At 39.9% G+C, this 15,343-nt stretch overlaps 1 protein-coding gene and 1 non-coding gene across 2 annotated transcripts in view; both read right to left on the bottom strand.

The window, feature by feature from the left end:
* VKORC1L1 (vitamin K epoxide reductase complex subunit 1 like 1) overlaps positions 1-14,267 on the bottom strand; it is a 62,785-nt gene extending 48,518 nt beyond the window's left edge. The window contains exon 1 of the mRNA XM_027041831.2: positions 13,957-14,267. Coding sequence (XP_026897632.1) covers positions 13,957-14,150 — 194 coding nt within the window. The 5' untranslated portion in view covers positions 14,151-14,267. The remainder of the gene's footprint in view (positions 1-13,956) is intronic.
* TRNAK-CUU (transfer RNA lysine (anticodon CUU)) lies at positions 5,446-5,518 on the bottom strand. The gene has a single exon. It is a non-coding gene; the product is annotated as a tRNA-Lys (tRNA).
* Positions 14,268-15,343: the final 1,076 nt, after the last annotated feature.

Here is a 15,343-nt window from a genome sequence, read left to right as displayed (position 1 = left end):
ATTTCAATTTTCCCTAAACTTATTCAATGCCAATTCCAATCAAAATCCTAACAAGTATTCTTGTAGAATCTTACAACCCGATTCTAAAATGTATATACAAATGCAAGGAGCCAAAAATAACCAAGATTTATTATTTACTATTTATCAAGATTTATAAAGCTACACAGTAACTCTCAAACCTGAAATTCTAAAGAGCTTCAGTTCATGTGCTTTTATCTATTATATTTATCACACTTGAAATTAAAATAGAAAACTGAAATATTTGTTCACTTAAAAATAACAAGAGGGGTGCCTGGGTGGCTCTCTCGGTTAAGCTTCCGACTTTGGCTCAGGTCATGATCTCGCAGTTTGTGAGTTCGAGCCCCATGTCGGGCTCTGTGCTGACAGCTCGGAGCCTGCAGCCTGCTTCGGATTCTGTGTCTCCCTCTCTCTCTGCCCCTCCCCTGGTTGTGCTCTCTCTCTGTCTCTCAATAATAAATAAATGTTAAGAAAAAAAAATGTTTTAATTAAAAAAAATAACAAGAAATCCATTACATATTAACAGAAATAAATTCTTTATGAAAAATCACTATTTTCCAAAACAAAAACTTAGTGAAGAGTCACATCTGGCTTAAAAGGATACAGTTTTTGTCTAGAGACAATTAAAAAAAATTCCATAGATTGTTGACCTAAATGTGAAAGACAAAATGTAAGAGAAAATATCTTTATAGAGAATATCTTCAATACCAAGGTACAAAAAGCTGATTATAAAGGAGAAGGTTAACTATGTTAAAACTAATAATTTCTGTTAATCAAAACATACCTTTAAGAAAATGAAAAGGCAAAGCAAGCCACAGAGTGGAAGAGAATATACACAACACAGATTATCTGAAAAAATATACATGAACATACATAGACATATAGACACATGTATATACATACACACATATATACATATAAATATGTACATATATATATATATATATGTATCTTAAAATGAATAAGACAAAGAACGAACACCAGGTAGAAAAATGGGCAAAAGACTTTAATGAGCCTTTCAAAGAGAAGATATCTAAATGGCCAACAAAAAAACAGAGGAAAGGCTGCTCAACCCCTTTAGTAATTAGGGAAATGCAAATTAAAACCAAATAGGAATGTTAAATAGAACAACCACTTTGGGAAACTGTTCTATAGTTTCTAACAAAATTAAATACCTACCCTATGACCCAAAAATACACTGAGTGTGTGTGTGTGTGTGTGTGTGTGTGTGTGTGTGTGTGTGTATAAAATCATACAATGGCACTAAGCAATAAAAAAATAACTGATAAAACCAAAAACTTGGATGAACTGCTATTATGCTGGGCAAAAGAAGCCAGACACAAGAGAGTGCATACTGTTAGGAGTCCTTTTACATGAAGTTCAAGAATAGGAAAAGCAAATTTACAGTGATAGAAGTCAAAACAGTATTGTCAGGGGGCGCCTGGGTAGCTCAGTGGGTTGAGCAACCGACTTCGGCTCAGGTCATGATCTCACGTTTGTGAGTTCGAGCCCCGCATCGGGCTCTGTGCTGACAGCTCAGAGCCTGGAGCCTGCTTCTGATTCTGTGTCCCCCTTTCTCTCTGCCCCTCCCCCACTCATGCTCTGTCTCTCTCTGTCTCAGAAATAAACATAAAAAAATTTTTTTAAAAAACAGTATTGTCAGAATAACAGCTTCTGACTGAAAAGTTGCATAAGAGTACTTTCTGAGGTGATAGGAATGTTCTTCTGAGTAGTGGCACATACACATATAAAAAAATTTTCAAGTTGTACATTTAGGATTTTTGCATTTTACTGAAATACACCACAATAACCCACAAAAATCCATTACATATATACCAGAATGGCTAATAAAATTTAATAGACTGACAATTCCAACACCCGACAAACAGGTAGAACAACAGGAAATCTCATACACTGTTTGGTAGGAATCTAAATTATTGGAATCACTTTGGAAAACAGTCTGGCATTACCAACTAAAATTGAAGACACACAAAAATGTTCATAGCAGCATTATTCATAATTGCTGCAAAGTGAAAACAACTTAAATGTCCATCCAAAAAAAGAGTGAATAAGTTAATTGTGATGTATCTGTATAACAGAATAGTCAGCAATGACACATAAACTCTAGCTCCGTAAAACATGGATGAATTTCACAAAATACTGTTGAGTGAAAGCAGCCAGAATAAAGAATACAAACTAAATGGTTCCATTTAAATGGAACCGTTTACAAAGTTCAAAAAGCAGGAAAAACTAAACCAAGTTTAGATGCAACCTCAGGTAGAAAAGTAAGAAAGTGAGTATCATAAAAGTCAGGACAGAAGTTAGTTACTCTTGAGAAGGAGGAAGAGTATATTTGATAAGGAGGGGGTTAAGGGAGGGCTTTCTGAAGACAATAGTCTATTTGATGACCTGGATGTTGGTTACAAGGGTTATGCTTTGTCATTACTACGTCAAAAAAGATGCACAGCTCAATGTCTCTTCCATATGTGTGTTACAAATCAGAACAAAAAAGGTTAAAAAAAAAAAATCAATGTGACCTGGTGATTGATTGGATTTGGTGGGGGAGGGGAGGGTGGAGAAACAACCAAGGACAACTCCCAGGTTTCTGACTTGCACAACTGCTGGGGCAGTGATGCCTTTCACTGGGATCAGAAAAAGCATTTTCAGGGTAAGAATATTAATTAAATCTTGGACACATTAAACTTATAGCACTTTGGAGATACCTAACTAGAGATGTCCAGCAGGCAATTAGATATGCAGATCTAGAGTTCAAAAGAGAGATATAAATTTTGAGGCTATAGACATAAATTTCCAGGCTAGAGATATAAATTTTAGGTTCATCTGTGAGTGATGCCATGAACACGGACATGACTGTTTAGGGAAAGAAGACTAACAAGAGGGTAGGGCTGATTCCTGGTAAACCAACATAATGGGTAATTGCAGGAGGATAAGCCAGTAAAGAAAGCTGAGAAGGAACCAAGTGGTAGGAGGAAAATCAAGAACATGTCATGAACCATTAAGCAAGGGAAGAGAACGTCTCATGAGTAATAAGTCACCCACTGCAGGTTGATGCATACTTAAGAGAGGATATGGCTTATGTGCAATACTCAGCAAGCCAGTTTTTATTCCACCTCTTTCTGGTTGATTTGAGACAACAACCCAAGAGAAAAACCAATGCTTCTGAGAATGGCTGAAAGTTTCTATGTTATCTTTAGAAGTGAGCAATCAAGGCCCTTCTCACTGTTCTTTCTCCCTGATTCTCATGAAGGAAGAGGACAGATTTGAGAGCACTGATTGGGTCTGTGTGATACTGGGTAGAATCACCATTAAAAGTTCAGCACACGAGTACAGGCTCACTTTTCTGCTTCTTCTACATGACTAGAGTGGTATGAGAAGCCCTCAAGAGGGTTTCTCTTCTCTAAGTGAGAGCCAGGGCCAAATCTACTACTTGGGCAGAAAAGGCCTGAGGCGTGTGGCCAAGGCCAGATCAGCAGTCAGCCAAAGCAAATGTGTGCTTTGGTTACACAGCCCTGGGCACTGATAGGAATGAGTTAGAGCAGGCTTTGCTCACATCACAAAGGAAAAATCTAGCCATGTTTGAGAATTGGGGAGATGAAAGGGGTCCATATCACAGCCTGTTTTAGTTTGAAACAATTTAAGACTAACTGGATTAAAAAAAAAAAATTTCCACATGAACCCAGCTGGGCTCATTACATTCTTTTGTCTTGGGAGTTTGGTACCCAAGTCCTAGTTAAGAATAAATGCAAAGTATTTTAGTTTTTCATTTATAAGTACAAATATTTAACATAAATTTCTTCCTTGGGGTGCCTATAGACTTGAAAATAGTGGTTGCAGACTAGAGAAAATTGTTCCTGGGATCCATGACCAGGAACACCATCATAAAATTTCTCAATTTACAGCACCACATAAATCACATACAAAACAAGACCACAATGGGCATCTATGTTAAAATGATAACAGATTAGTAACTCCAGAAATAGATACAATGTTACTTGATGGGAAGTTTTGAGTAAAGGTTGACTCCCAAATTCATCTAAAAATTAAGTACAATTCTAATCAAAATCTCATTGGGATGTTTTTTAGAACTCATCAAAATAAATTCTAAAATTCACCTGAGATGGAATAGCCAAAACATTTTTTAAAATAAGCATATTTGCCCCATCAGATATCAAATTACTATTTAAAACCACAGGGCAGATGGGGACTATAGTAATGGAAATGTGTGTAAACACAGACAACATGTCACTAGAACAGAGCTGAGAATCCAGAAAGAGGCCCTATAGAATACAAGGAAATTCTTGTGGTACTTCAAATATGGTCAAGTCAATAAATTGGGAGTTAGGCAAAAGTCTATCAATTTAGAAAAAAGTTAGATCCCTACCTCACACCACACATAAAAGTATATTCCATTCAAACTAAAGGAGCTAAATATGAAAAAAAATTCAAACAAAATATATGAAAGTTAAAAAAAAACAACCACCTTGGAATGCTACAGATTTTGCTGAACAAGATTAATGAAAGAAAAAAAAAAACATGTTTTAAAACAATAGCTACATTTTATGAGCATTTACTTTTGTGCCAGGTGCTATACTGTTTACAGAAACTGGGGCATTGGTACACTTCATATTCACTATAATCCTGAGTTAGACACTACTGTCACCCTCATTTTATGAAGAGGAAACTGAGACAAAAGAGAGATCAAGTTATGCAGCCAAGATTTCAATCCAGGTACTCTTGCTCTATAGAAGTCTGTGATATTAATTTTTAACACAATGCACAAGCAGAAATAAATCAAACTTATAAAACACAGTGTAGTTGAGTATACTCCACCTTAATTCATATTTTGTCATGGATCTTCCACTATCTTACTTCTCAAATACAATGATTATTTATTTTTTTTTATTTTTTAGAGAGAGAGCGTGCACAAGCAGAGGAGGGACACATACACAGAGAGAGAGACAGAGACAGAGACAGAGAGAGGGACAGAGAGAGATATACAGAATCTGATGCAGGCTCCAGGCTCTGAGCTGTCAGTGCAAAGCCCAATGCAGGGGCTCAAACTCTGAAGTTTGAGATCATGACCTGAGCCAAAGTCGGACGCTTAACCAACTGAGCCACCCAGACGCTCCTCAATGACTATTTTTAAAATGGTCAATAATCACACAACAGTGAAAATAGCATCTTTGAAATTCCCCTAAGTTATAGATGCTCATAATTAAAGCAACTTTATAGCTTATAATCTAATAGTTTTAAAAATTCTTAGTAAAAGAATTTTTTCCAAATGAAATTTTATGTGGATCTATAATGAGAAACAGATTAAAGTAGTATTTCATTCTATCACTGTATTTTATTTAAGTATTTACATCTTTTTAAGTGTTTTACTTTATTTATTTTAAATAGGCTCCACGCCCAACGTGGGGCTTGAACCCACAACCCTGAGATCAAGAGTCTGATGCTCTACTGACTGAGCCAGCCAGGCACCCCCTTATCAGTATATTTTAAAAGCTCAAGTTTATAACATTTACAATGAAGGTGTTCTGATTAACACAAACTAAATTATGGATGATTGGGGCAGTCAGACTTGTTATGTTTTGATTGCACAGTATCAAGAAAAGCCCGATCCAAAGAGATTAGCAGTTGCAAATGATAAAGACTTTTTTTGTCATTTTTTAAATAGTACATTAATGCTATCTAAGGATTTTATTATACCTGTCCAGAAGTCTAAGTAGAAGAACATTCCTAAGTTAAATCTCTAATAATAAATCTTAAAATATGTAATAATAATGACATGACATATTATGCATAAAGCAGTCACATGTAATAGTATAAGGCAGTCAGAGTTCCATAATAGTGAATTTGCTGATATAATTTTACATGAGCAAACAAGCACCGGCCTGAATTTTTAAAATACCAATATATAGCTGTAATTCTTCTAATCAATAGTATTTTTTAGAATTCAAGTATATACACAAAGAAAGCAAGAAACTCTATTATAAGGATTGTTATCCTGAATGGTGGTATTATGGATAATTTTAATTTTTTTTTTTTTATCTTAAGAGAGAGAGAGTGCATGAGCAGAGGAGAGGCAGAGAGAGAGGGAGGGAGAGAGAGAAAATCCCAAGCAGGCTCTGTATCCGCAGCATGGAGCCCAACACAGGGCTGATCCCCCAAACCGTGAGATCATGACCTGAGCCAAAATCAAGAGTAAGACACTTAACCAACTGAGCCACCCAACTGCCCTAGGATAATTTTAATTTTGTCCTTTTGCTTATTTTCCCTCAAATATTCTAAACATGTTACTTTCCCCCTCTTCTTTTTTACTTTTTATCTCAAAATAACTATAAATCACAGGGATTTGCAAAAAATGCACAGAATGGTCCCCAGGTCACTTTTCCAAACTTTATATCTTGGTTAATATCTTGCATAATTATAGTACAATATCACAATGAGGAAACTAATCTTGTTTTTTTTTTTTTTTTTTTTTGAAAGAGAGAAAGAGGAAAGAGCAGGCAACAGGCAGAAAGGGAAGGATCAGAGGATCCAAAGTGGGCTCCATGCTGACAGCAGAGAGCCCAACACAGAACCCGTACCCACAAACCTCAAGATCATGACCTGAGCCAAAGTTGGACATTGAACCTACTGACCCACCCAGGTACCCCCAGGAAACTAATCTGGGTACAATCTAGAGTTTACTGAGATTTCACTACCTGCATGTTTGTGTATGTGTGTGTTTCTGTGCAATTTTATCACATTTGTAGCTTCATGTAACCACAACTGAAATACAGAACTGTTCCTTCCCCACAAGGCTCCCCTCAAGCTACCTGCCTTAACCAAGCCATCCCTTCCCCCATTCTGAACTCCCTGGCAATTACTAATCTGTTCTCCATTGCTATAATTTTGTTATTTCAATAATGCTATATAAATGCAATCATACAGTATGCAACTATTTAAGATTGGTACTTTTTCTCACCTAGCATAACTATCCTGTGAGATAACCTGGCAGTATAAATCAGTGGTCTCTACTGTGTTAAAAAATTTAGCATGTTATGCAATTGAGTATATATAAATGTTTATAATGTTTTAAAGTTTAACATGTTAAAATGTGAATCAAATGCTTATGAAATCCCTGTCGTACCACCACACAACTAGGAGTTTGGGGAATGAATTTTGAAAACAGATAATCTAATACCAATCTAGTGCAACTGAATACAAATACTATATAGAAGAGAAACCCAAGGCTCAGTGCTTTTAAGTTTTGTCCAAGTTTACAAGAACACATGGTTTATAAGAATGACTGGTTTTGCATTTTTCGGGACAAGCTCTAGATTCCAGTCCTTTCCCAACCCAGGTGGGTCTATGTTACATCCAAATATGGCCACTTGCTAGTCCCCCCAAAGGGCCACCATTTTCTGCCTTTCCCAATACTGTTCCCTAGAGTCTTCCAAATTGTCAAGGAAATGAATCCCTGTTAAATTCCTACTTCTGTATGGTGATTTAGCCAGCACCACACCCCAGGCCCAATTCTCCTGACTCCATGTACAGTAGGTCCATGACTCAACATCTCTCTCAGAAAGGGCTACCCCACCCTAGTACGAATTCAAACCAACTTTCTCTCCTCCCCGCCTCTGGTGCCTAGATGCCCTTTATCTTCCTTTCCTTGGTAATTATGTTAAGTCTTCCTGATAGCTCACCCCACTGCATACCTGTTCACTAAGTGTGACAAACTCCTTATCTTCACAAGTTGAGGATTAGAAGGCAACCACTCCAGAAACAACTTCTTATATACCATACCTTCATAGTAATGTCCTTACTTTTCTAAAAAAATTGCTCTAAAAAAGTAAAAGCTATAATACAAACACTAGGCATTCTGGCATACAGATGTTAAAAAAAAATGGCACCAAGGTTGGCATAGTTTAAAAAATTTGGCTGATATGGGCATCACTGTGTCAACATTAGATCACTCAATCTAATATTGAGACAGATTGCCTGGGTTAGAATCAGGCCTCTGCCATCGTATTATCTAAATCAAGTTTCATTTGTATTTTGTGCGCCTGTTTTCTCATCTGTAAAACAGTGATAAAAGCACCTCATAGGACTGTTATGAGAACTAAATAATACAAGTAAAGCATTTAGAACACTGCTTAGCACACAGTAAGTATTATCTTAAGTTTTCACAGTTATCTCTAATGCATGGCAGTCTGGTCACCCTTTGTGGATAGGCCTCCTTTCCTCTTGTACTCTAAGTTTGTACTGCTTCTGAAATTTCCATACCAAGAAACAATAGTAACATAAGAACTTATATTTTATTTATTAGGTTCATATCTAAACAAACCACTAGAACAAATTTTCTTTTACATATCAGCAATTATTAACAACATAACAAATGTGAATATAAGCACTTAAAATATGTGATGGAAAGAATGCTAACAAAAAGTAAGGTACACATCAGAATATATAATATGATAATTTATGTTTAAAAATGGGGGTGGCACCTGGGTGGCTCAGTTGGTTAAGCGTCCGACTTTGGCTCAGGTCATGATCTCACAGAGCATGAGCTTGAGCCTCACATCAGGCTCTGTGCTGACACCTCAGAGCCTGGAGCCTTCTTCGGATTCTGTCTCCCTCTCTCTCTGCATCCCCATCCCACTTGTGCTCTCTCTCTTTAAAATAAATAAATAAAATAAAAATGGGAAGAATAATACGGTCATATTTATGCTTGTATGTGCACAAAAAGCTCTAGAAGGTTTCACAGTTGCTGATGGAGGACAACTGCATGTTTGGGTGACGGGGTTATGAAGATTATTCACCATATATGCTTTAGTATCTTTGAACTTGAAGCAGCAAATGCATTATCTATACAAGAATTTAACTGAAAAAAAATGTAGGCGGGGTCTCTAAACAAGTACTCTGGAAGCCAGGCTTCTAGTCCCAATCTGCTGTAACTATGTTACCCTGGGCAAATCGTTTAACCTCTGAGTCTAGGCGGACAAAGCGAGGAGCACCAAAAACTTCAAGGTTCTATTCTAAAAATGTAAGATCTCAGGGTGCCTGGCTGAGCATGTGAGTCTTGATCTCAGGCTGATGAGTTCAAACCCCACGTTGAGCAGTAGAGCCTACTTTAAAAAAAAAAAAAAAAAAGGAAGATTTCAACAAAGGGGTAGTAAGTAGATGGCACTACTACTTTTTTTTTCTGTCATGAGAGAGGTACTAAACCAACATTTTGCAAAAGAAGGCAACTTTTTGAGGAGTTGATGGCTTTCAAATACTATTTTACAGCTTTTAAAAATGTAGAATTGCCAAGCCTATTAATCTTTAAAGATAACTTGTAGTATTCTTAACAAAAAAAACCTTTCTTAGAAGGGGGTCTAATGTAACTTGCAGAAAATACCTATAAAGAATATTCTGCATATCATATTGTTTCTCTTGCCATGCTTCTGAAATTGTTTTAAATGGACTTTAAGTCTTTATACTATGGCATGGAGGGAACAATAAAGTATAATAATTTACATTTAAAAAATACACAAATGACTGGGGCACCTGGGTGGCTCGGTCGTCCGACTTCAGGTCAGGTCATGATCTCACGGCTCGTGAGTTCGAGCCCCGCTTCGGGCTCTGTGCTGAGCCTACTTCATATTCTGGGTCTCCCTCTCTCTCTCTGCCCTCTCCCGCTCATGCTGTCTCTGTCTCTCAAAAATAAACATTAAAAAAAATTTTTTTTAAATACACAAATGACTATACCTTAAGCAAACAACTTACATTACTTAAAGGCATTTATTATCAGATACTGCAAAAAAAGTAACATCTCCAGTCAATGGCGACAGCCATAATTGAGTATATAATTTATTCCAGGTACTATCCAGGTATTCACTGTTAATCCCACCTATCATTGTTAATCCCACCATTCTCTGGCAAAGCAGGTTTTAACAGCCCCATTTACCATATGTAGCAATGGAGGCTCCCTGAAGGTAAGTGACCAGCTTGAGGTCACAGTCTAACAAGCAGCAGAACTAGGAGCCCACCAAGAATCTTTGGATCTGAGCTCTGCACAAAACAGGGGCTACTTAATGTTGGTTGGAAGGCTGGTGCAGGTTTGCAACAGACTTTTACTGATTTATATAAAAATGAGGAAAAATAATAAGAAAGGAAACTTTTTAATAAAGCTAAATGATTCAATTTTATTTCATTTTACTTTACAGAGAGATGGTGTGGGAGGGGGCAGAGGGAGAGAGAGAATCTGAAGCAGGCTCAGCAGGGCCTGATGCAGGGTTTGATCCCATGACCCTGGGATCACGACCTGAGTTGAAAGCAAGAGTGGATACTCAACCAACAGAGCCACCCAGGTGCCCCTAAATGATTCAATTTAGAGGTCTTTTATTCTGAAATTCTGTCCTCTCAAATTATTTCAGTTAAAATATCCTTTTTTAAAATAAAATGATAGTGAATGTAGCTAGTGATATGTTACTGTTTTTATTGGCTACACCTGACAAAACAAAACAAAACAAACAAAACAAAACAAAAATTGGTAACTCCACTGCACCCAATTTGGGGTGGTGGTGGATAATTTCTTCTTTAAAAACAATTTTTTTAAGTTTATTTATTTATTTTGTGAGAGAGAGAGAGACAGCATGGGTGGGTAGGGGAGGGGGGGTTGGGTAGCAGAGAAAGGCAGAGAGAAAGATTCCCAAGCAGGCTCCTTGCTGCCAGTGCAGAGCCCCACGTGGGGCTTGAATCCATGAAACCTTGAGATCATGACCAGAGCCAAAACCAAGAGTCGGACGCCTGACAAACTGGGCCACCAGGTGCCTTCTTCTTTTTTTTTTTTTTGCTTAATTTTTATTTGAGAAAGAGAGCACACTCAGGGATGAGGGGAAGAGGGAGAGTGGGAGGGAGGGGGGGAAGGGAGGGAGGGCGGAAAGAGGGGGAGGGAGGGAGAGGGAGAGAGACAGAGAGAGAATGAATTTTAAGCACAGGCTTAAGGCTGTGCTCCATGCTCAGCACAGAGCCCAACGCAGGGCTGGATCCCATGACCCTGGGATCATGACCCAAGATGAAAACAAGAGTCAGATGCTCAACCAACTGAACTATCCAGGTGTCCCAATAATTTCCTTTGAAATCCAAAGTCTGGAAACTATTCCCTTAAGACAATGATGCCTTCCTAAATACTAGAGGAATTTACAAACACACATACATCCCCACCTAAAATTCTCTCTTTAATCTCTATTCTGTTTGGATTAAGACACTGAAGGACTGAAAAATGAGAATAAAGTGGGATTTAGCAATCCAAAATCACATGAGTTAACACTGGGGGGGGGGGGCTTACTTTAGGATTCATCAGGTAACTTTCCTTATCTTTTATCTGCAATTCTACTCATTCTAACTTGGGCTCAGACTTCCTTTTCCTAAAATAGTCACATTTTTAATACCTCTACTAAGTGGCAATCAACAATTAAGTCAAAGAAAAAGAATTACTTGAGGTCTCCAATAATCTGATTTTATTTAAAGACTCTCTGAAAAAATAAAAATTTTTAACAATGTTTATTCTAACTATATACAAAAAAAAATTGGTCTATAAATCAGACTCAAGCCACTTTAATTTCCAAATTTCTGTGCCTCCATTAAATACACACACACACACGGTATACACATATACATATATATATACATATATATATATATGTATATGTATATATATATAGTTTTGTAAGCAGTTTATAAACAGGCTGATCAAACCGGATAAATTTCTTGAAAATAATTTTATTGTGTATAAGGCAAATAAGTTATTTACTCCTTTTGTTAGCCACGTTTTATTTCTTACCTATCCTCCTTTAGCAAGCATCAAACTTATTTTATGTAACTAAAAGTTAGTTGCAATCACAACGTATTAAATTCACATTTAAAACTACGGTTTTTAAGATCCAGTTATTTTTAGTCTTACTTTTATATTACTTTATGGTGCTTTATTAAAAATTTTAAAAAGAGCACAAAAACATGGACCTTAAATGACATATAACTGAAAAAGAGTCTGCACTTATTACATGGTTCAAAACATGCCTTCTCAAAGGAAAATCAATTTTAAGAACTTAACCACACAGTTTGGGTAACATAAAGCAGTCTTTCCATGCCCACATGTTAAAAGGCCCAGTTAAATTTATTATAGACTACAGTGTTTGCAAAATCTAAAACTGGTAATAATTCTGCCTAAACTCCATACTCACCTAATATCAAAAGTTATTTTTATTTCTTCTTTTTAAAAATTACTTAAAATATACTGCTGGATAGTCTTTTCACTATATATTTATTCAACTAACTCTGGGTGCAAGCTACTTTTAAGTGTAAAAGTCCTTTCCAATGGAAGTGAAAATAACATAAAAATGTTTGCATAAAATACACTCAGTGGCTCTCAAAGAGACGCTGAGTCTATTAAATCTATTAACTTGGTTCAAAATACCCAATCAAAAATGTTAGCTTTTGTCACATTGATATATTTTAACTGTTAACTAATATCTACATTTTAAACGCACTGTGTTTAATGTAGCAATAATGATGACTATTTTCTCACTAACGCAACAGGATTTTAAGGGCAAATGAGATAGAGCTGTCTAACTGGAAAAGACTGGCAGCCTGCAGTTTGTAAATAGTAACAAGACAAACTCCCATGCTTGCTTCTTCATGTAATCACCAATATGTAGGTCAAAATAAACTAGTGAGCTATACATTACCATCTACCTAGCAATTACGGATTAACAGGAGGGGAAGAAACTGTTCAAATATGACTACTGTTAAGAAATGCAAATACTAAGCATCGTATGTCTTTATAAAAATTGTAACCTATCAATTCTGAAATCATTTTCACTTTTGCTACTTTTAATGAACCCTCCTCACTAATTAAAAAAAAAAAAAAGCCGCCACTTTAAGATGTAAATTCCTCTTTTTTTCCAAAGTAACTTGCCTTGGAAAATCCAACGCAGAAAATAAAATATAACAGATAAATCACTACAACATTTTAAAAAACCTAAAGTTATCAGTTAAAAAAAAAAAAAACAATCCCTCCACTTAAGCAAGGCGTGTATTTTTAATCTTCTATGGGTATCCCATTATACTAATCAGCAACATTTAAAAGTCACCAAATGCTCCAAACACTACCACTACACATGACATACTCCCTTTTACTCAAATGAAGCTTAAACTAGACCCAAACTCAGGCCAATTCCCCCTCTCAGGCACACTGAAATATACGAGGGGGAATCCAAGAAATCAGATATGTTAAGTGCCGGTATCTTCTTCCAGAGTAGGGTCAAATTCGTGTTTGCCTGCAAATGTCACCGTCTCAAGAAGTCTGCAAATTCTCATTAGCGCTATAGAGTACAAAGAGGCCTGACCACAGAAACACCTGTCCTAGCACTGAGAAGACAGTGGGAAATGCAACCCAAGCCCACGCCGGCCGCACAGCCTCCGGCGGCAGCGAGCCGGGACGAGGGGTGGACACTGACCTCACCGCTCCCACGGCAGGGTCCCACACGCTCGACCCGCCTTCCCCGGCGAGAACCAGGAAATCTGTCAAGCCGGCCGGGACCCACCCTCCGCGAACCCCTCTCGCTCCTTCCCAGCCCGGCCCCAGCCGGCCCAACTGCTCCCGGTCCGCTCCGGCCTCCCGGCTGCACTCTGCCACCTCATCCCTCCTCGCCGGTCTCGCGGCCCCGCCGCCTCCACCCCGGGAGCCTGAACTCGGGCCGTCCCCCGGGCCGGAGCCCCCGGCCGCCGCCCCCGGCCCCGGCCAGGCTCGCAGCGCCGTCGGTCCCTCCGCGGCCCGGTCCCCGCCGCCCCCCAGGCCCGAGCTCCCGCCGCACGCTCCCCACCCCCAGCCTCCGCCCTCACCCCGCTCGGCCGCTCCCGGCCCGCTCCCCCCAACCGGGCTACCTGGAGGCAAGGGCGGCGGAGCACTTCACCCAGGGCCCTAGGTCGCAGAGGGCCCGGTGCTCGGGGTCCCGCTCCTTCTCCCGCTCCACGTGGTAGGCGTAGATGGAGAGCAGGATCCCGGCGGCGCACACTGCATACCGGGCCACCCGCTCCCACCGCGGCACCGACACTCTCAGCAGGACGGGCGCCGCCATCTTCCCCCCTCCGCCGCCGCCGCCGCCGCCTCCTTCGCCGCCGCCGCCGCCTCCCTCCGCCTCCACCTCAGCCGCCGCCGCCCGTCGGGGCCCGACCCAGCCGCCGCCGCTACCGCCACCGCCTCCGCTGCCGCCGCCACCACCGCCGCCGCCGCCGCGCCCCATTGGCTCGACCGCCTCCTCTGGGCCCCGCCCCCACAGGCGCGTGGCCCAACCGCCCCGAAAGGAGAGAGCCGGGCGGGGCGGGGAAGGCGCGCGCGGGCGCGGCGGGAGGGGGCGGAGCGCGCAACCGTCGGAGGCCGGGCCGGCAGGCGGAGACAGAGGCGGTGCGGCGCGCGCGGCGGGCGGGGCAGAGTGGGGGGGCGTGGCCAGAGGAAAGAGGGGCGGGGCTCCGTGAGGGGAGGGGAGGGGTCGTGAGGGGACGGGAGGGGTCATGAGGGCGGTGAGGTGCCTGAGGGCTTTAGGGGACTGGGTGCAGCGAATAATAAATTTCACGTGTGACTGAGTAAGCCCTTGGCCCCTCCCCCTGGGGGGTGGCGATCATTGCCATCCCTTTTTCCTTTTTTGTCATCATTTGATATTTTTGGACCCAATCCAGATTAACCCTGACCAATGCCTGGAGTTCCAGAGCCATGCTTCCATTGCCTGATATTCCCCACAACCTCCAAGCACCTCCGTGTTCAACAGGTGCAAACTTAAATATTTTTTAAATTATTTATGAAAAAAACAACAAAGTTATTTATGGATGCCTTGCTTCTCTGTAAGTTGAACTTGAGATGGGTTAACATAATTAATATAATATAGAAAAATATAAAAACGAACTAAAAAAAACAGGAAAAAGAAAAAGACAAATCAGAATAAAAAGAAAGACCAGGAGTAAGAACACAGGTAAGCAGGCCATAGAGTCTTGCATAATTATTAAGATTGAACCATAAATTTGGCTCTGAGCTTCCTGGTGATCACAACTAAAAGGAGAACATGTGTGTGTTATTCTCACAGTCTCTAAGAAGAAAGAAACACACCGTTCTTGGGGATGGCCAGCTTTTCCCTGGTTTCAGTTCTCAGAGATTTCAGGAGCTTTATATAGTGATTTTGAGTAACAAGCAATGTCCTTGTTGGTAACAGATTACCCCAACGTTAGCAGCTTAAAACAAAAATCCCTTATTTTCTCACAATTTCTGTGGGTCAGGGAT

Source organism: Acinonyx jubatus, chromosome E3 (genome assembly GCF_027475565.1).
Source record: "Acinonyx jubatus isolate Ajub_Pintada_27869175 chromosome E3, VMU_Ajub_asm_v1.0, whole genome shotgun sequence".
NCBI lineage: Eukaryota > Metazoa > Chordata > Mammalia > Carnivora > Felidae > Acinonyx > Acinonyx jubatus.
Note: the sequence above shows the minus strand (reverse complement) of the source record. Positions and strands in the feature narration are given on the sequence as shown.